General features: G+C 42.5%; 1 protein-coding gene across 1 annotated transcript in view; it reads right to left on the bottom strand.

The window, feature by feature from the left end:
* Positions 1-11,176: 11,176 nt before the first annotated feature.
* Nxf5 (nuclear RNA export factor 5) overlaps positions 11,177-21,793 on the bottom strand; it is a 59,426-nt gene continuing 48,809 nt past the window's right edge. The window contains exons 2-22 of the mRNA XM_087601001.1: positions 21,167-21,350; positions 21,037-21,075; positions 20,810-20,939; positions 20,173-20,256; positions 19,956-20,060; positions 19,759-19,839; positions 19,562-19,631; positions 19,334-19,422; positions 19,108-19,215; positions 18,838-18,947; positions 17,306-17,342; positions 16,867-16,929; positions 16,728-16,783; positions 16,478-16,585; positions 16,302-16,360; positions 16,097-16,212; positions 15,950-15,992; positions 15,229-15,301; positions 14,690-14,818; positions 11,570-11,627; positions 11,177-11,440 (exon numbers count right to left, since the gene is read on the bottom strand). Coding sequence (XP_087457127.1) covers positions 11,396-11,440; positions 11,570-11,627; positions 14,690-14,818; positions 15,229-15,301; positions 15,950-15,992; positions 16,097-16,212; positions 16,302-16,360; positions 16,478-16,585; positions 16,728-16,783; positions 16,867-16,929; positions 17,306-17,342; positions 18,838-18,947; positions 19,108-19,215; positions 19,334-19,422; positions 19,562-19,631; positions 19,759-19,839; positions 19,956-20,060; positions 20,173-20,256; positions 20,810-20,939; positions 21,037-21,075; positions 21,167-21,350 — 1,787 coding nt within the window. The 3' untranslated portion in view covers positions 11,177-11,395. The remainder of the gene's footprint in view (positions 11,441-11,569; positions 11,628-14,689; positions 14,819-15,228; positions 15,302-15,949; positions 15,993-16,096; positions 16,213-16,301; positions 16,361-16,477; positions 16,586-16,727; positions 16,784-16,866; positions 16,930-17,305; positions 17,343-18,837; positions 18,948-19,107; positions 19,216-19,333; positions 19,423-19,561; positions 19,632-19,758; positions 19,840-19,955; positions 20,061-20,172; positions 20,257-20,809; positions 20,940-21,036; positions 21,076-21,166; positions 21,351-21,793) is intronic.

Below are 21,793 nucleotides of genomic sequence, written 5' to 3'. Positions count from 1 at the left end.
TACGGAGGCCCGCAGTGGGAGGAGCTAGAGTTATTTAAGGAGTTCCGGCTTAGGGAAATGGAGTGATACTACTGCCACTGCAAAGCGCTGTGTGTGGCGCACACTGCTACACTTAGATTCTGTGGCCGAACTAGGGAAAACAGCGCCAAATACCGGGAAGCAGACGATTACCAAATGTTGGTTTTAGCTTCCTTCTTAGGCATGTCTTTCCATTTCGAAATACATACGGTTTTCACGTTGTGGCGTCAGGAGAAAAAGCTGTCGCCTTGCTGGGCGGAAGGATAGCAAAGAATTCTAGTGTTTACAAGTTCGTCACTAAATGCCACTGGTTTAGCAGACTGGTTACGTAAGGGAGGGGCTCAAGGTTGAAAAGCTGTTGGGGGGTTGGGGGGAGGTTGGTTCTTAATGCTGAATTAGGAATAAAAATTCTCATTTATTCAAACAATTCAAATGGTTCCTTCTACAAGAAAAATCCTCCAGTGACGCACTTGTAAGGGCTTGTTTGCATAAAATGTATGATGCACCTGCAGAGCCTACAAGAAACTGCCCTGCTGCCAGATCGTTTTCCATCTCCCTTTTTAGTTTTTCTTGTTGCTCTCCCTTGACATCTTTTGCTCTTAGTCTCTAGCATGTCTCTTGTTTTGAAATAGTCTTAGATAACATGAAGTAAGGATAGAGGAAAAACAGTGATGGAGAAAAATAACTGCAGATGACTTCCATTTTCAGGATGACCTCACTAGAAGCACAGGGAAAACAAGTATCTTCTTACTGCCTAGACTTGATACCAAAATATCTCTGCACCCGTGAACCAGTCCCTGCTCTGGATTTCTTCCAGGCTTGCTCATGTTTCTCCCCACCTAAATCTCTGATTATATAAGCTCTTGTATTTTTAATGTTGGACCTCGTGTTTGTATTATCTATTTGAACATAAATTTAATTAAAATGAGTCTTAGAATCAGAAAATGTTTCTAGCATGTATATCACTTAGCAATGTCCCAACCTATATACCTTAACTCTAAGCTGAGTACCATATTAGTAGACTATGGTGAGAGGCATGGTTTCTGTATTAGGGATGTTTGTAATTTCGAAATTGCATTAATAAAAGTACATGGTTTCCCCTCAGTCCACAATCTACATTACCAGAAAACCGGATAATGTTATGAGGCAGGAGGTTAACTTTTGGAAGGAGTAAACAGCCTATAAGGAAAAATACTAGGTGGTGATGGTCAGGCCAGACAGATCATCTTTATGACTTGGGAAACAAGATGGGAGGCTCAATAAAACATAAATGTAAAAGTAGGTGGTAATGGTCCCTCCAGATGGGCCAACTCAGGGCCCTAAAAATAGTCAAAAGATAAAAAGAGAAAGAAAGAAAGAAAGAGAGAGAGAGAGAGAGAGAGAGAGAGAGAGAGAGAGAGAGAGAGAGAAAGGAAGAAAAGAAAGGAAAGAAAAGAGAAAATAGTGGCCAATTCTGGATGAATCCATTCAGACCAGTTTCCAGTTTCGGGGACTGGCTACTGGAGCATACATATAGTGCCATTATCCTTTCCCCTAGTAGGCCTTTTAATTTTAATGTGTTCTTAAACTCTTAAACATGCTACATCTTCAATAGTTTTTGGTGCCAGTTGTGTTCTTGACAAATCCTAGTGGGGATATAGGGAAAAGAACGCTTACCCACTGTTGGAAAGAATGGGAACCAAAGCCACTGTGGAAATCAGCATGGAGGTTTCTTTCTTTCTTTCTTTCTTTCTTTCTTTCTTTCTTTCTTTCTTTCTTTCTTTCTTTCTTTCTTTCTTTTTTGGTTCTTTTTTTCGGAGCTGGGGACCGAACCCAGGGTCTTGCGCTTCCTAGGCAAGCGCTCTACCACTGAGCTAAATCCCCAACCCCAGCATGGAGGTTTCTTAAATGAAAACTAGAAGCACCGTGTGACTCACTTATACCATTCCTGGGAACAGATGAAAAGATCTCTACTACAGAGATACTCACACATCCATGTTCATTGTGGCTGTATTCAGAATAGCTAAGAAATGGAATAAGATTAGATTATATGTAAATGGATAATGAATACACACAAAATTTAAAAAATTCTTAAAAAATGAAACAAGTAGCTACACACACACACACACACACACACACACACACACACCTACCTTAGCACCAGACATCAAGTGCCTCACTATGAGTTGTTTGATCAAAGAAGCCCCAGTGGTTTCCCAAGTAATACAGCACATTTTCCAACTACTATTTTGCTTGGTTATTCACCAGAACAAAAAAAATTAGGACTCTTATGGCTAAAGTCATTCCAAACATTGATATTTTGGTCACAGAACCCAAAGAAATCAAGCTGACAGCTACCTGAAAGTGAAGGATCCTAGAGGCTTTCATCAGCTTACACCCACTGCCTCAGATCAAGACTAGGCCAAGTATCAGATTCCCGCCTCAGATCAAGGCTAGGCCAAGTTCCATTCTCCACACACTGTTACCCGGAGGAGCACCCTCAAAATGTACTGACTATCACCTGACCCTCTGGTCCCAGATAGAGTGTCATATGCTTACTGGCCAATAGATTCAAAGGTCAATATGCTTAGCCAATAAGTTTAAACTGTAACCTTGCTGATGTAACCTGTACCCCTAAAAAGTATAAAAACTCCTTGTTATAGCCATTCAGGGAGACCTTCTAGTCACTTGCCATGATGGGCTGATTGAAGTTCAACCCTGATGTGCTGGAAAAATAGACCTCTTGCTTTTTCATTGAACTCTGTTCTCATGTCTCATTTGGTGGTAGTGGTGGTAGGGATCTCTTGGTAGTTAAGAGTCACTTTGAGCCTTACATTTGGTGCATTGGCCAAGAAGCCAGATGCCCTATGAGGTCTTGAGGAATGGTGGTCAGAGAAACAGCTCAAGCTTGATGTCAGGTATGGTGGTTGTCTGTATCTGTGTTGTCAGTCTTGGTTTTGGTTTGCTCATGAGTGTCTGTAAGACTTAGCCTCTGGTCTGGTGTGGTCAAATGCAGCTGGCAGATGTGCCTTAAGGTCATGACCTCGGGGAGTCTGGAGGATGCTTCAGGCCCCCCTCCTCCGGTGGAGGGAGTCAGGAGGACTCTGCTCCTTTTGGAGCCCGTTAGACTCTATACGAGCAGGAACTAGCCAAGTCACCTGAATATCTGGTTTCTGTGCCTGTGGCAGGGGCAAACTGTGTACTGATTGCCTTTCTCTTTGTTTTTGGACTTGGACTTCAACTGATGCTACTTTTGGACATGGGACAGACTGAATCTACCCCATTATACATCCTAGTTAACCACTGGAGGGGAGTTGGGGAAAGAGGAGAAAATTTGTCAGTACTAATAAAGAAGGGCAGGTTAGTTACTCTCTGCTCCTCCGAATGGCTCACCTTCAGAGTAGGGTGGCCACCCATAGGGACCTTTGATTTGCAAGTGATTAAAGCAGTAAAGGAAAGAATCTTTAGACCAGGATCCCTCTGGCACCCAAGCCAAGTGCCCTATATAGTTACTTGGAAACATCTAGTGGAGGACCCCTCCCCTCTTTGATAAAAGCTTTTTGTCTCCAAGACTCTTGCAGGTCCTGGCCATGAAGGAGAAGAACCTTGTAGAGACCAAGGAGTCTGTAAAGAACATTCTCCAGGACCCTTCCACAGCGGATCTGATACTAATAGATCCTCCACCCCCTTACCCTCCTACCATGGCCCCAGTTCCCACAGACCCTCAAGGATCTCTCTTGAGCCCCCATCCAGCGTCCCTTTACCCCTCCTTCCTCTGGCCCCAGCAAGGGGGACTGGCCATGGAGACCCAGAGCAAAAGGGCCACTTCACCTGATACAACAGTGGCCCTCCTCCTCTGAGCCTACAGGCCCGTAGATGAGGATGGCAATCAGGCAGTGCAATATTGGCCTTTCTTTTCGGCTGACTTGTACAACTGGAAGGCCCAATACCCCCCTTTTCAGATAACCCCAAGGGGATGATTAATCTCTTTGAGACTGTTTTATTTACTCATCAGCCCACCTGGGATGATATCCAACTCATCAGAGTGTTTTTCATGACCAAAGAGCAAGAGAGAATAATGCCGGAAGCCAGAAAGAATGTCCCCTCAAACACGAGGGCACCATCAATTGACCAAGCTGTCATCGACAGCGGATTTTCCCTGACTAGACCTGACTGGGACTTTAATACAACAGGAGGTAAGGAGCACCTGAAGGCCTACCACTAGACTTCATAGGTCAGTCTCAAGGGGGGGTCACAGGATGACCCACCAATTTGACCAAGGTACGTGAGGTTAAGCAGGGACCAGACAAGTCACCCTCAGCATTTGTAGAGTGGTTCATGGAAGCATTCTGCCAATATACACACTATGACCCCAGCAGCGAGGAGCATAAAGCTACTTGACTAAGCTATTACTACTTTTAATAGACCAGGCTAGTAGAGATATCAGAGAAAACTTCAGAAGTTAGAGGGACTACAGGATAAGTCGTTGAGACACTTAGTACAGGTTGCTGAAAAAGTCTACCATAACAGGAAGACAGAAAAGGAGCAGAGAAAGAGAAAGGAAGAAGATGAAAGGGAGATGAAAAAAGAAAAGGGACAGAAAAGAAATTTACAAAGGATCTTGGCTACAGTAGTTAGGGAAAGCAGAGAAGAGAGACTCTAACCAAACAGAGACAGAAAACCCGTTGAAAAGGACCAGTGGCACATTGGGAAGACAGGGGCCGCTGGGCCCGAGAGTTTCCCAACAAATGGAAGCCAGGAGCAGGAAATCCCAGGCCTTGGGAAAAGCACCCCCAAATGGTGAAGGTGTTAGCCCTGGGGGAAGACATCGACCAAGGAGGACAGGGTTCAGACCCCCTCCCCGAGCCCAGAGTAACTTTGAAAGTGGAAGGGAAACCCACCCAATTCTTAGTGAATACTGGGGCCCAACACTCGGTCCTCCTCCAAGCTGATGGTCCAGTCTCCAGCAAAAACATCTGTGGGTCCAAGAGGCCACTGGGACTAAACAGTATTCACGGGCTACCCGAAGAATTGTGGACCTGGGCGTGTGCTGGGTATCCCACTCATTCACAGTCATCCCTGACTGCCCCATCCCTTGCTCAGGAGAGATTTGCTCTCTAAGATGGGGCTCAGATCTACTTCCTTCCCAAGGGCCCTCAGTTGAGGGGGCCTGCTGAAGATCCTGTCCAGGTCCTTACTATTTGGCTGGAGGACAAATACAAATTGTTTGAGACCAATACCCAAAAGACAGAGGATATTGCTTGGTGGCTGGAAAAGTTTCCACTTGCTTGGGCTGAAATGTCTGGGCTAGTTCATGGCTGTGTATGTGGAGCTTAAAGACCCAGGCTGATCCTGCACCAGTCCGATTTCAGGAGAGACATGAGAAGGAATTAAGCCACACATTTTCTGGCTCCTCCAGCTTGTGGTGTTGCTTAGTGCAATTCAGCCTGGAACACACCACTCCTGCCAGTTAAGAAGCCGGGCACAAACGATTATCACCCAGTCTAGGACTTGAGAAATAAACTGTGGTAGAGTGGCTGACATCCACCCTACTGTACCTAACCCCTGCACTCTGAGTACTTCACCACCTTCCAGAATTTGGTACACAGTTTTAGATTTGAAAGATGCTTTCTTCTGCCTGACCTTGGCATCCCAAAGTTAAGAATACTTTGCCTTTGAATGGAAAGACCCAGAGGTTGGGACCACCGGTCAGTTGACGAAGACTAGATTCTCCACCAGTTGGGCTCAATCCAGCCACCTTGCTGTCTTATCCTGACCTGGAACCATCACAGCATGAGTGTCAAATATTGGCAGAAGCCCATGGGTGGAGGAAAGACCTCTCCGACCAACCCCTGCCAGGAGCTAAGGCTACCTAGTTTGCAGACTGGAGCAGTTTTCTTCATGAAGGTCAGAGATGAGTGGGTGCTGCTGTAGTGGATGAAACAAATGTCATCTGGGCTGGTTGAACCTCTACCTCCCGGCATGTTAGAACAGAAAGTGGATCTAATTTCTTTTGGAACTTGGGGCTGCCAAGGAAATTAACATCTACACGAATAGCAGGTATGCCTTTGCCACAGCTCACATCCATGGGGCTATATACCAAGAGATAGGATGCTCACATCAGAGGGAAAAGAAATAAAAAAAAAACCACCATGAAATCTTGGATCTCTTGGATGCCCTGATGAAGCCAGCAACTGTGAATATTATTCATTGCCAAGGACATCAGAAGGAAGGAGACTCAGTGGTGTGGAGCAATAACCAGGCAGATCAAGTGGCTCGAGAAGTGGCTATGCAGGAGCCTATCCCGGTTATGTGCATGCAAGAGACAGCCACTGGGAACAGGGTTTGGACTAAGGGATAGCCTCAGAATATACAACAGAAGGGAAGGACCAAATTGCTAGCCACCCCACCACCTATTACTTAGAGGAGGAAGGACAATGGCACACTCAAGATTGGAAAACTATTCTCCCCAGAGAACAAACAAAAGACTCACTTGGCCAAATGCACAAAGGGACTCATTTAGGGGATAAGAAGCTTATCTGAGTAAGAGGTTAAGGTATATGTAATAGACCTTAGGTCTTTAGCCAGAGAGACAGTAGAACAGCTAGCCAAATGGTAGAGAGAGAGGAGAGGAGAGGAGAGGAGAGGAGAGGAGAGGAGAGGAGAGGAAGAGGGGGGGGGAGATCAGAGTCAGGGCTAGTTCAAATCTTGGTTTAACTCGTCCCCTTGGCTAATCACCCTCATAATCACCTTGTTAAGACCCCAAATTGTTCTATTGTTGACCTTTGGACTCTGCATATTGAACAAGCTTATGGCCTTCATAAAAGAGAGAATAGGTACAGTACAGCTGATGGTCCTGCACCAACAGTATAAGACCCTGAGGACAGGACCTGAAGAATATGAGTTAGTCACCAGAGACCCCCGAGTGTAGCTCCAAGATTGGAACTTGTACAAGAAAAAAGGGGAAGATGAAGGACCCTAGAGGCTTTCCCCAGCCTTACACCCACTGCCTCAGGTCAAGATTAGGCCAAATTCCATTCTCCACCCACAGTTTTCAGGAGGAGCTCCTGCAAAATGTACTGTCACCTGACCCTCTGGTCCCAGGTAGAGTTTGAATGCATGTCATATGCTTGCTAGCCAACAGATTCAAAGGTCAATATGCTTAACCACTAAGTTTAAACTGTAACCTTGCTGATGTAACTTGTACCCCTAAAGAGTATAAAAACTGCTTGTTATAGCCATTCAGGGTCACCTTCTAGTCACTTGCCATGAGGGGCTGATTGAGGTTCAACCCTGATGTGCTGGAAAAATAAATCTCTTGCTTTTGCATTGAACACCATTCTCATGTCTCACTTGGGAGGGGTCTCCCGGTAGTTAAGACTCACATCGAGCCTTACAAAAAGCTCCCTATCACTTGTCTACCTTTCATAGTACCCAAGGGTGTTTTAGGCTACTGGAGAAAGAAAAGCTATGAATGATCTTAGAAAGCTGTGAACTCTGTGAACTACATTATTGGCATGTCAGAAAATATTTACCTAATGTTGCAATATCAGAATGACAACTACTTGGGGAATGAACTACTTTAATTGTTTTTAAAACCCATTTCACAGGAGATAATTCATGCCTGGTACTGTAATACAGGTCAATATTCCAGAGTTAACAAAGTCATGGGTGCAAAGGAGGAAGTTTCTACACATACTGAGGAAGTTGTCTTGCTGAATAGGATCACGGTGATTTATGGGTATGTGTGGATTTTGTTTTGATTTTGGTTTTAGATAAGCATCTCATTCTGTAGACCTGGCTAGTCTGGAACTTGATATATAGACCAGGCCTGGCCACAGACTCAGAACTGTGCCTGCCTCCATAGTGCTTTGATTAAAGGGATAAACATTTACATTTATACCCATATGTTGTGCTTCTCTCATCCTTGTTTAGCCTGGCAATGGTAGCAAACATCTTTAATCCCTGCATGTTCGGAGGCAGGGGCAGGAGAATTCTCTGTGAGTTCGAGGCCAGGCTGGTATACAGAGCAAGTCCAGGACAGCCAGAGCTGTGACACAGAGAAATACTGTCTCGCAAAATAAAACAATGAATGAATGGAAGGAAGGAAGAAAAGAAAACAAAAAATGAAGAAGCAGCTCTGTTTGCAATGGGTGACAACGTGGAAACTTGTAAGTGGTCAAAAAGCTGAAAATAACTGACTGCTGACCACTCATCTCTAAATGGAACATCTGTATTTCCCTTCCAAGGTTCCAAAGGAGCATTGCAAAAATGCTAGTGGAAAGAAAATAAATGCTGGTTTGTAGGGTAAACTCTGTCTTCCGCATGTGGTGTGGCTATTTCACCTATGAAGTCAAAGCGGCTGTGGTTTCAGACTGAAGAAGAGCACGAAATAAGATCAATATGTATTCCACTGTAAATAGTCAGAAGCATTTGCAGTATCATAGCTCTCCGAGGAACTAACGGTGGTAATTACATGCTGGGGGAGAAGGAGTCATTACATCTGGTGTTGTAGCCATTACTAACATGCTGATGGGATGGTTAATAGCCTCCCCACTGAACCAATGCAAGCAACACTAATTATATTTAGTGAGTCACAAAAGAAAACCAAACAGACCCCCAAATAACAATAGCAAAGTATTTGAAAGTAGGATTGAGAAGTTGTTGGAAAGAACAGGTGTAGCACAAAAGTTGGAGGGGTATGAGAGGGTAATAGGGGGTAAAAATCCAAATACATTATAGAATACAGGCATAAACCTTCACAGACAGAAACACCTAGTTTTTTTTTTGACTGACTACAAAGACTTTATCAAATTATTGAAAATGTTGGCATTTAAAGTATTCATGCGCATACATAAGTTACATGGAATCTTCGGGTTGCTGGAGTACAAATAAGATGGTACACACAGTGAGCCTGGCAGTGAAGCAAATGAAACCAGACTTGAAACAAAAACAATCAGATGTCCTTGTCAGGCATGGCTGAGGCAGAGGGTCAGGAGTTCAAGGCCATCTTCAGCTACATAGTAAGGTCAAGGCCCATGCCATCTACCTGAAACACCATCTCAAAAAAATTTTGTGTGTGTGTGTGTGTGTATCTTCTTTTACCTGTAGGACAAGGGCAGAGGGGGCACCATGGGGGTGGCTTCATTCCACTGCTCAGATTTCCCCTAACACCTAGTTTTTGATAAAGAAAAAGCAGCCTCTTTAACAAATAATGGTGGGAAAGCTTCATTTCCATATGTGTAAGAACAAAACTAGATCATAGTGCCCTTCACCAAAAACCCTCCAAATGCACGAAAGACTTTCATGTAAGATCTGAACTTTAACACTGTTAGAGGCATACATACAGGAAGTCCTTAATGTTTAAGTAAAGGGAAACATAGGCAAAGGGTTCCCAATACAGATTTTATTATCATAGAAAACATCAAAATTGGCAAATAGGGTTCTGTGAAATTAAACATATCTTTTAAAGCAGAGTAAAGTACCATCAGATTGAGGAGACAGCTTTCGGAATTAAAAAAATAATCTTTCAACAACCATGAACTGCCAACAGTCTCTCAGGGAGTGATCGTGCTTCATGGAACCCCTCCACTCATAACAGCATGTCGATGGGGCTAACCTAGACTGGGACTTATAATTACAGCTGCAATAAGTTCATTATTGTAATGGTTTGTTATGTCAAGAAGATGTCTTTCTGTTGTATATCTTCCCATCATCTGACTCTCCTGGCCTTACATTTTCTTAGCATTCTGGCCGGTTATGGGCTTCTGTATTAGCTTCTACCATGACCATAAGAAGTTTCTCAGATGAAGTTGGGCACAGAAATAAATATGAGTACTCAGGTTTAATAATATGACCACTGAACATAAACCATAGTAGTGGAGAATTTAAAATTATTATATTAAGCAATGTAATTTAGATTCAGAAAGTAAAATATAGAATTTTATCTTATAGGTGGGCCTGAGTCCTTAATTTTTACATATGCGTATGTATACATGTACAGTTGTAAGCATATGTCTGCAAACTAGAAAGGAGACCAAGGGAGAATAAAAACTGGTCTTAGTGGAGGGAAGGGAAGGGGGCAGTAAAGGTAATACTTTAATGTTTACATGTAGCATGAAAACAGAAGGGGGCTATTTTGGAGAAGAGCAGACCAACACAGTGGGTTAAGGGAAAAGGATCAAACAAAGTGTGTGTGTGTGTGTGTGTGTGTGTGTGTGTGTAAATTCCATACTGAAACATTTCTTCATTTTAAATAAGTCACACATTTTAAAACTCTTAAAAGTGAAAAGAAGAACTTCAAATGGCAATTGATAGGAAATTACGTTAAGCACAACCAACTGAAGATGTAGCTTGCCAACTGATGGTACAGCATCTGTCTCATCGTTTACGCATCTATAATTTGAAAACTCTGTGCCACTATTAGTTAAATTTCAAAAAAAACAAAAACAAAAACAAAAAACAAAAAAAAAAAAACCGGACGGTTTGTTGTCTAAAGTACATGGATTACACAATTAGAGAAAATCCATGTTTTGGGAAACAGATTTTTCAGAGTTCCCATTTACCACCTGCCTGGAATTCAGAACTACTAATTGCTGCTCTTTGTGAAAGGTCCACAGACCTGGCCCCAGAGCAAGAATGTGTGCCTCTGCTGTGAAAACAGGAGTTTGATGGCACTATCTCAAGAACATGGGCATGGAGCACACTATATCTGCTCTGTGAGCAATGTAAGAGTCAGACAGGCTGACCCTCCTGCTCCCCAGCTGGGGCTAGCAGTTGTAACACTTTCTGCATAGCAACTTCCAGAAAGGGAGGAGGCAGGAAGAGAAATGGAAGCACAGGGAGCTACGAAAAGGCCTCCTTGCCACCAACTTTTGTGCAAGTCATAAAACGCATCAAGGCATACATTCAGATGGTCAGAATGAAGTAAAGTGTGTGCCCTCTTACCATCTTTCCCTTCTTCACAGACTCACTAATCTCATCACATGTATGTTTCTGACAAGCCTGTCCAGATAGAGGGTCTTCAGAGATTTCCTGGTCTCCAAAGGCTAATCACTTGTAAGTATCATGTGTTATTTACAAGTTTCTATGGAAGCAAGCCTGGTAGTTGAATATGATGAAAGTTTGGATACACAGGGCCCTTAGGCCTTGATTCCCATGTAGCAGGAAAAGTGCGATTCAGGACACAAGATTCAGCATGCTTTTTATTATGGGAGCACAAATCCTCTTCATGGGTGGTATATATAAAGCAATTGGCCCTGTGAGTGGTTATTACATGGCCTATGTATATTTAATTTCTTGGTTACCTGACCTCTAATTCTGGCCAGGTGAATGACTTAGAAAGAAACAAACAAACAATAATGTGGATGAAGAGGAAGATAATTTCCAAGGGCTCCTTTCAGAACTTGTATCTGAAGAATTCACTTGAGGATCTTTCCTCACTCTAAAGGAAAAGAGTTAGGATATTAGAAAAGCCTCATACCCTGAGTTCCATCCCCAGAGACTAGGGTCCCATCTTGCTGAAGGCCCAAGAACACTTTCATCTTTTACTCCTTTGATTCCTAGGCCTCACCTGGAATGTAAAGAGGGCTTCATCCTCTCTGATGCATTTCCACTTGTTCTTACAATACCTGGGGTGGGAGAAGAACATGTAACCTCCATTACTACAACAAGAAAGATACACTGACCACAAAGCACCACTAATTAACCTATGGTAATCATTGCTGGGCCGTGTGTGCCAGAATTATAGCACTATTGTAATAGTAAAGGAAGATCTGGTAGAACTCACACTGTCTGTCACCACTTATGCCCAGGATTCGAAGCAAAAACCATAGGGTCATGCCTAAGAACAATGGGCCTTAATCCTTAGCCATTAAAAGAGAAGATCAAGAAATAACAAATAGAAATTAAAAAAATAAAAAATCTCCCATTGCTTTTAAAATAGGATATTAGCCACATCCTAGAATTTACTATTTTATAGTGTACAATTCAGTAGTTTTCTATATATTGAAAATATTATACAACTGTCACAATCATCTAATTTCAGAACATTTTTCTCATCTTAACCAGAACAGCATGCTATGTTGTTTAACCTATGCTACTCATTTTCTGGGATGTGTTCGTAAATAGAATAAACAAATCCTTACTGTCAGAAGCCATTTAGGAAAGGCTATGGCAAGCAAGTGATTTTTCTGGAGATAGCCCACCATTTTGCATGGCTGTGATAGGTACACTCTGAGATGCACGGTCCTCAGAGACTTTATCACAGATTGCTTCTTGCTGCTGATATACATTTCATGTCATTATTACATAGCCTAATGACTCCTGGGCATCTACCCACCCTACTGGGCAATTTTCCTGCAGAATCAACATGAAGATGTACTTTCTATAATAATACTGAATAAATGAATTGATTTCATAATTACTGATAATGATTTTATAGAATTCCTAAATCGATACAAGTAATCTCAAACTTTCTATAAAATAAAAGTTACAAAAAGAGCTCTGTAAATCTTCATATGTCATGGGCTAATTGCACAAGGAAAAGAAGCAGGTATGGAACAAATTTACAATCAAGGAAAACATTCCTTCTAGGTTAGGAGTGAAGCCACTGTCTGGTAACTAAATGTCATAAACTGGGAATGGCAATTTATTGTAGGTGCATGGACAGAAAATAAATGATGGACTAGTCTATCTATACAAGAATTCAAAATAATAAGATACATGGCAGGTGATTTTTCTCTTGACAAAACTGTGCTAACTTACTATATAAAAATTATTGCTTTAAACTTATAGTGAACTTATGGAGCCAGAAAAAGAAAATGAATGTTTTGTCGGGTACTAGTCTTAATGGAAAGACATGTACACAAATCTGCTGTAACTCCTTAAACTGTATCAATCTATGACAAGAACAATTGCCCTAAACTTACTATGAACTTATGGACCATAAAAATGCTTAGAAATTCATGTGATCAATTATCCTGAGAAAGTATAAAAACTAAGAATAACAATAAAGTAGTGGTGCAGCCTTCTTCAGCTTCATCCAGTCTGTGCCTTTTCTTCTTCCTTCCTTCATTCCTTCCTGTCTTTCTTTTTTCCTTTCCTTTTCTCTCTTCTCTTCCCCTCCCCTCACCTCCCCTCTCTCCTCTCCACTCCTCTCCTCTTCTCTTTGACTTGGGGGGGGGGGGGAGTCAAGGAATTCCAAGCCTCTCTCCTGTCCAATGAGAGGCCTGAGTCAGAGAAAAGAAAGTAATTAAATTTCTTTCTCCCCGCTCCTGTTGCTCCTTTCTCTATTTACTAAGTGCTACAACTATATACATGCATTACAAAGCTTAGATTTATCTTGATTTTGTTGTTTCTTCGAAGTCTCACATTGTAGTCCTGGCTGGCTTGCAACTCCCTATGTAGACCAGGTGGCTTTGAACTCAGCATCAACTGTCTCTGCCACTCAAGTGCTAGAACTAAAAGCTTGCAATACTACACATGACCTGCATTTTCTTGATGTGATGATTGATGTGTAGGGCCCAGCTCAAAGTGGTTGGTACCACCTCTGGGCTGGTGGTCCTGAGTGATCTGAGAAAACTGGTTAAATAAGTCATGAGGTGAAAGCTAGTTGGCAGCACCCCTCCATTGCCTTTGCTTCAGATGCTGCCTCCAGGTTTCTGCCTTGAGTTACAAACAACCCTGAGTTCCCTCACTTTTGGAGCGTAACCACATTGCAAGCTGAAATAAACCTGTCCCTATTCAAGTTTCTTTTGGTTATGGTGTCTTATCACAGCAATGGAAAATTTAACAAAGATAGCAGGCAAAAGGTGCTGCCACCAAGTCTGACAACCAGAATTTCATCCACTAGATCCTGGTGGAAAGAGAGTATTGACTTCAGCAAGTTGTCCTACAACCTTCACGCATTCCACATAACCTGCATATACAAAATATAAATAAATGTAGTTAATTATTTTAAATGGTATAGGTCCTTTTGTTATCAAATTCTAAGAATTTGTCTTCTATCTTAGATACAAGCCCTTTATCCAACATATGAAAATATTTCTGCTTCAGTGGATTCACTTTTCATTTCCTTTTTGGTATCTTTAGTACTTGGCTTGAAAACCGATTATTTATCAATGTGAAATACATATTTTTATATTTTTGGACTTGTACTTTATCAATTTTTCTATGTATCTGTAGCATTTGGGTTATTTTTCCTTATACTTTAATGTAAGTTTCTAGTAATAGTGCACTGAGTTTTCTATCTTCCTCATTTTCAAGATTATGTTTTTATTATGGGTTCACTTTACTTTCATTTGAGTTTTAAAATTCAGTGGTTTAAGATTATGATATGGTTTATATGGGCATACAGTATGGACAAAAATTAAGGTGTTTTGCTCTCATAATATTTTTAAGTGTTGTAGTTCAGGAACAAAAGATACCCATCCATTTAAAAAATTGTTTAAGTTTTATTTATTTCTGCAATGCTTTCTCACTTCTTTGCTAAGTATATCCCTGGGTATATTTCTTATTCATGATACTGCAAATGGAAATTTGTTTAAAAATTCATTATCATGTCACTATAAAATTAATGCAATTAAAAAAACGGTCCACAGTTTGGCTTTACTCACATCTGAATAGTTGTAAATTTCTATTAAAGCTCTACTTCTTTCAAATAATATTATTGCCAGCAATTCCCAGAACTCACTTTAGATCAGTGTGGGTGTTCCAGCAACTCTGGGTGTAGGATACTGTGGGCCTAGTGGTAGAGAAGGCCTTCCTTGCCTCTGCAGGGTTGGCATTCCTCAAAATCATCTCATCGTTCACAATGCACAGTCTGGAAGAAAGGTGGCTTTTTGAACAAACCCTTACTTTATTTTCATGTCTCATTAGCTGATTAATGTGCATTTCCCCTGCCAGGGGATTGACTACCTTTGGAGAGATCTCCTACCACCTTCATTAAATTCTAAATTTAACTCTACTTTGTTTACCCTTTCCAAAAGAAGTGGCCACTTGCACAATTTCAGAGACCACTGACTCACAGAGGACTTATAACTTGGCCAAGGTCACACAGCTGATTACTGTAAAAAAAAAAAGCCAATAAGGCCATGCTCCTAATCACTTACCAAGACTAGTTATTAGAGCTACCTGTCTGTACTTTATAGTAGTAAGAATCTCTCAAGAGTGTATGAATGCAGCCCAAGGCTGAAATGGTATTTCTAGATCCACTCACAACATAGTCCTCACCTGAAATGCCTGTCAGGAGTTAAGATGAATGTCCGGGTGAAGGCCCGAACACTTCCCCAAGACTTTCCTTCCACTTCAATGGCAACAAGCAAACAAAATGAAATGCGAGGAAACAAAACAAAACAAAATATTGGAGTTGCATATGATTTAAAACCTCACGCAGCGTTCCACAATGAGAGTCAGACCGGACACTGTATCACCCAGAAGGAAGCCAGAATGGGACAATTTACAGAGAGTCAGGAGGAAGATCCAGGCATATAGCAGCTAATAATAGAAATACTCAGTTTTCCATGATAGGGCTTCTTAGTATAGCCCAGTTTCCTTGATAGATTAGTCCACTTTATTCCTATTTCCTAGGTGCACAAGGAATGGCTATTATCAACTGCATTTGGGAGATGTGGAAACTGAAGGGTTTGCAGGTCATAGTTCAGTAATATGTACTTGGAATGAGAGAAACCAAGCTTTATAGTGCTAATGCCGGAACTGTGCAGGGTGTAAAACATGTGGGAAACAATGAATCCGTAGTAAAGAGAAGAAAATGAAGAGGGAACAGAGGGAGAGAGGGGAGTGGGAGAAGGGGAGAAAAGGAGAAGGGGAAGAAGGGAAGAGTAGACAGAAGGAAAGAAAGAATATGAGAATGAGGCTGGGAATGCTCTGGTAGGGACTTTTTCCATGAGAAAAGAACCCCAAAAGCTCCCTAAAAAGAGATTTTTACACTTACCTTCCTTGAATACTCCATTGACAGAGAAGCAGATCATTTTTTCCTGAAAGGAAGAAAATGGTAAACTAAGGTTTTGATTATTCTTCTAACAGTTGTTACTTACTTGTACCTTTCTGGTCATGCCTACAGGAATAAGCAGGTACTCACTGTCTGGACACAAATGTCTACTACATAGGAATTTAAATCATGCTGTGTTTTTGGCAGTTCATGGAGGCAGGTCACGATGTTATATTTTTTGTGCTTCAGCAGCTGCATCCGCAAAACTGTATAGAGAAGCAAAGATAGCAGGTATCATACCCATTGGTCCTTGTACTATTTTATTGCCTCCTTAATCATTTCATTACATCCTTACAGGAGTTCGTCAGCATCTTCATATTCCTATTATCTTTGAGGTAGTCTTCTAAGCTGCTCCTAGAAAAACAAAAGAGGAACTGGGGGGTATTTGTGTCATTCTGGGTGGTTTCACCACTGTGCATGTTAGGGGTAGAGCTTTCTGTTCCAAAATAAAGCTTCAGGTGGCATACTCACATGTCTGCCTTATCGGAGTTGAAAGTGATGGCCAGGGAGAAGCAGGCATTTGCATGGTAAGCGTTTAGGAGACTGTGTCGATCACCATAGTCATAGATCAAGTAATACCTGTGGGAAGTGCACCAAAGGAGACAGGCTATGTCTGACACAAATCCCAAATGATACCTGAGAATTCTTACATGCAAACTTATGCAGTGAGAGCCCCACCCAGCCCAGTCTTCTACGTTCTCTTGTTCTTGGGGCAACTCACTGAAGCATAAATTGCACGAGCAGATTCTTCAGACACTCAGATCCTTTGTAGCTTTCCTGAAATGGAAGATTCTTTTAAACGAGTTGGTTGACGAGAAACCTCCCTTGCAACTTCTTGAATCTTGATGGTCACTCCTCACCTTGCGTGGTTTTATTATTTCCAAGGTGTTAATGTCAATTGTTGGGAATAATTTCCTGCCATCCTGCAGGAAGTAAGATATTAGGGGCACAGATGGGGGACATGACATATGATGCCCAAGGAGGTAAAGAAGGCTTTGGAACAAGAATAAGAGACAGGTGTGAAATGGCGCAGGAAATCCCGTGGGCTGTGAGATTACAGTGGACATCTGCAAGATATCTCCCTTCCCTCTCTCCTCTTTCCTCCTTTCTGTGCTTATAGGATATTTTTCCCTAAGGAAAATATTCATGTTTTTTTTCTTTCTTTCAAGAATAAATGACATTTTAAGCGGATAATAGCCTGGAGCACACATGTTTTCTAGCAAGACACACAGGGCTTGGGAGCAGGGATGGAGGTCTTGTGTTTGAAGGAGAAGAGAAATGATGAAGGCGGGAACTTACTAAGTGTGACAACTCCGGAAAATAGTTCAGAATCGCACTGTGGAAAAAAAAGTCACAGACAATTCAAGCCCTAGTAGTAGTCCCTTGCCCCTGCCTGCTTGTGGTTCTCCTTCTTATTCTCCTCCCTCTCTTTATCTGCTTCCAATGCCTGGGTAGCTCCCACCCACACTGCACTCGCCCCAAGAAGCCAGACATACTGGCAGCCCAGTATCCAGGGTGTCTTCCTCTCCCTGACTCCCTCCTCTTCCTCAAGACGCTCTCCTTCCAGAGACGGTTGTTACAAGAGCACTGTGACCTTGTCAGGTGTCCAGGATTCTTTGGCATAATGAAAAATGGAGTTGAGAAAGGTACAGCTTAGGAAGCAAGAAGGAAATGACAGAGGAATTGTAGATGGTGACAGAAATGGATGGTAAGGGAGGGATGGTGGAACAAATATGAGAGATACATAAGAGTGTAAAGGCAAAAGAGACAGAGGACACAAAGCAAAGGGAATAGGAGATATTCTGTCTAGCTTTCGACAACATGATAGTGTAACACAGGGGAAAGGGCTCCCCCACTGCTGCCTTTTTCTTCATTCCTGCCTGTCTAGCCCAGGGACCCAAAGTAGGAATGAAAGCATGCACCATACTGAGGCTGGGAGAACATGCAGGCCTATAATGTTACTGAGTGATCTGGGGATGAAGAGCATCCCTGAAGGCAAGAGCCATTGTCCAGAAGCAGAAGTGATGAGTGAGTTCCTAGCTCAGCATGGATGGAGGTCTATGAACTCCATTATGATCACTTTGTTCTCTTCTGAAGACTATGTGGGCCTGTGCCTATATGAGTGTGAGTCTTCTCCAAGGAATCAAGTTGCTTGTTTTAGGATGCTCAAGGCTCCTCTTATATGCTAGGCAGGACGATGAGCAAGAGATATTGGTCCATAGGTAAGAAGGGAAGGAGGGAGGGACAGAGGCTTCTAGGAAGCCAGGGGCTTCTTTCTCCTCAACCTCTTCTGCTTCTCCCCTTCCCTCCTGCTCCAGGAAGCCTTCAGCTCCCCAGTCACGGCCCACTCTGGGATTCCTGATCTAGAGAGCAGAGGTCCTCCAATCGAAAGGAAGACAGAGATCCCAGTAGTAGTCTAGAGGAAGTGATGTCCAGGTCAACATCACGCCCAGGACCTCAGCCCTCAGTTGGAGCAGGACAACCTCTTGGGCATCCTGAGACGGATGAGGGGAGCGTTCAGGAACAAGATTGGAAGGAAGGCTCCTCTCAGGACTGGGAAGGAGGCCTGGTGCTGATGAGATGCTCAGGAGGGCCTTCTGGAGGAGGCTGAAAACTCACGCATGTGAAACACAACCCATGCTAGGTGAGGTGGGGCAGACAGGTTAGTTGCAAAGGAAGCCTGTGAGCAAAGTCCAGAGTACAGAGACGGGGGAGAGAGCAGGCTCTGTGGTCCTCCCAGAAGACCAGGGCTGCCTCCTCCCAGAGAGTCTCTCAGACCACTCTGGGGGTATGGCATCCATGAGGGGAAGGAAGTGTTAGCAGGGATGTACCTTACGTAAGAAGAATGGTCTGGGAAGGTGCTGCACAAGGGATTCCCTTCTAGCCACAGCTGTTCCAGATTCAGCCCTCTTATCTTCTCCAGTTCCCATGCTGTTCTTAGCTGAGGAAAATGACAGAACTGGTAAAGGTGTTCCAGGCAAAGACAGATGTAGAACCTAGCATCTATAACTCCCATCCTCACACAGGCAATTTTCTTTTCTCTAGCAGCCACACGCCAGAGTGTGCACTGCCTTCCACATGCAACTCAAATCTCAGCTTACCAAATTTCTTGAAAGGTTGAGAGTCTTGACGTGAGGGGCTTTCTCTATTAATTCCGACAGGCCATCTAGCCAGTATATTTTGTTGTTGCTCACGTTCAAGGACAACAGCTTATGGAAGTAAGATTTAGCATGGTCATTACTATGTACTTCGTAAGAGACAAAGCTCCCTGTACTGCATCCCTTCTGGACCTCCACCCAAATATCATCACTGGATATACTGCCTCACCTCGGGGAAATTCTCTTGGATGATTTGAAGGGCAGCAGTCATGCAGCTTCTTCTGTTCAGAAACATGTCAATTCCATGATCCATCAAGTCTTCAAGAAGTGGACAGAAAGCAATTAGCAGTCATAGGGAGGTCTATCTGTACCAGTAGCAGTGCAGACCCCTTCAAAGGTTGCCATTGTCTTCCTCCCAGGAAAACTGGTGACCTACATTTATGGCTGTCCGTCATACCTTGGTCAAAGCGAAGCTTTCCGAGGTACAGAGCTTTCTTAGAGACATCATATCGTTTCTTCATGCTCAGCTGCAGAAATAGAAGTGGAGAGAGTAGCTCTGAGGCTCTGGGGGTATTAGTGACAGGGACTTCATTGAGTTGGAGGCAAAAGGGAGATATTGGGAAACAGAAACAATGTGTCATAAGTCTGCCTTACCTTTAGGCTGTGCATTTGTGCTGCTGTTAACTTATAGTGTACAGATGCAGGCTCACTAGATGAATTCACATAGATAGAAATCTGTGTGAAGGAAGGGTAAGATAAATATCAGGACTTCCTGCCCCAGAAACAGACTCATCTCTGGCCAGGCCCCACGTATGCAAAAAAGGTAGTTAAAAAATTCTCCCAACACCAACCTTTTTGTTCTCCTCGTCACTTATCTGGTAGTTTATATTCATCAGTTCAACAGCAGTTTTGGTACTTTGAACAAAGAATTGGATACCGTTTCTGATGTACTGGAACTATAAAGAATAAAGGCAACAGAGATGGTGCTGGAGGCCAGCATCCTGCAGGGACCCTGGCCTCCCCCTATCCCCTGCGCGGACACATTGGGGTTCAGTGTTTATCTCTTACATCAACTGGTGTGAAGCCCATACTGCAATAACTCTGGAGTAAATTTATTAACCACATCTTGTTGTACTTTTTCCCATTTGGAATCTGGGGGCAAAAATAAGGAATAAGAGGGAAAACGAACATGACATTAAGACAACAAATCAAATAGACTGTTTTATCCTGACCTCCCCTTTGGAAAGACGTGTTATGCGGAGACAATTGACACATTTTCTTTCCTTCCTTCCCTTCTCTTTCTCTCCTTCCCAAGTTTCTTTCTTTCTGGGTGGGGTGGGTGGGGTGGATTTCCTAATTATCCTTTTCCTGTATTTCAATGTTTATATTTTAAATAGTAAAACCCAGTCCATCAAAACTTCTGTCACTTTTAGAAGCTTCCAGGTGATTCTAAACTATTTACCTAGCTCTATGGAAAGATTTCACAGCTGTCAGCTGTCAAAAACTTGTAAGTTTGAATGGCGATGAGATAACTGCTGGGGAGCTTTCTACGTTCTCTATAGTAATATCCACCTTTGCCCTTCTCCTGTGACCTTGCCTTCTTATATCCAGACTGTTGTCTTTTTCTTCGTTTTTCTGAATCTATCCTGAGATGTGATCAAAGTAACAGCACCCTTGTACATTACTCACCAATGAGTACACTCACCGTGATCTTGAACCACCTCTCAAAGACTTCACCCAGTATGCTTCTGTTCATTTCTTCATCAGAAAGAGTTTTCTCTTGGCATGCTGAATATGTTGTACCACAATCTTCTTTGACACTGAAGGTATAAGAGCTGTTGTGGAAAAATTGATAGAAAGAGTAATTTATAAATTTTGGAATTGCCACACAGTCTACTAAAAAAAGACTAGTCTTAATTTACTGATAATCACCTCTCTAGGCTCTCCAAGGAGGACTTCAATTGCTGCTCACTTTTTATTGAAATAAGAGAAAAATTGCAGAGTGAGAAAGTTGTACAATCCCAAGGGATACTACATGCAAGCCAGCTGCCCTTTTACTTACTATAACATTTGAGGGTCCCCATTGGCGTCCATTATCTGCATGTTTCCATCATTGTCCTGGAGTTGTGGTGGTAAAACTGTGTCCAGATGAAATTCATCATAAAGGTTCTTGTTTCCAGAAACTTCTTGGAAAGAACTCATATCTCTCTCCTTTACTTGGAGAGAAAATTTCTCATGGTTTTGTTCTGGAATTGAGAAGAAAGATGCAAGTTTAAGGACACACTGGCGAGCTATACGCAACACAGTTTCAAAAAATAATAATTAAAAACAAAGCAACCGGGGTTGGGGATTTAGCTCAGTGGTAGAGCGCTTGCCTAGGAAGCACAAGGCCCTGGGTTCGGTCCCCAGCTCTGAAAAAAAGAACCAAAAAAAAAAAAAAAACAAAAAAAACAAAAAACAAAAAACAACAAAGCAACCACAAACCAAATGTAAAGCCAGTAGAAGAAACTATTAAAGATAAGGGCACAAATAAAAGTAAAAAAAAAAAAATAATGGCTACTTTTTCTGAGTACATCAAGAACTAGGCCCTGGCCAGACCCCAGACCTCACCGCCTGGTCAGGTGGGCACTCCTAAGGCTGCAGAGCGGAAGAGACCACCAACACTGCCCACCCCTGCCCACATCCCTGG

This window comes from Rattus norvegicus, chromosome X (genome assembly GCF_021556685.1).
Source record: "Rattus norvegicus strain SHRSP/BbbUtx chromosome X, alternate assembly SHRSP_T2T, whole genome shotgun sequence".
NCBI classification, from domain to species: domain Eukaryota; kingdom Metazoa; phylum Chordata; class Mammalia; order Rodentia; family Muridae; genus Rattus; species Rattus norvegicus.
The sequence above is the reverse complement of the archived record's forward strand: the minus strand, read 5'-3'. Positions and strand labels throughout refer to the sequence as shown.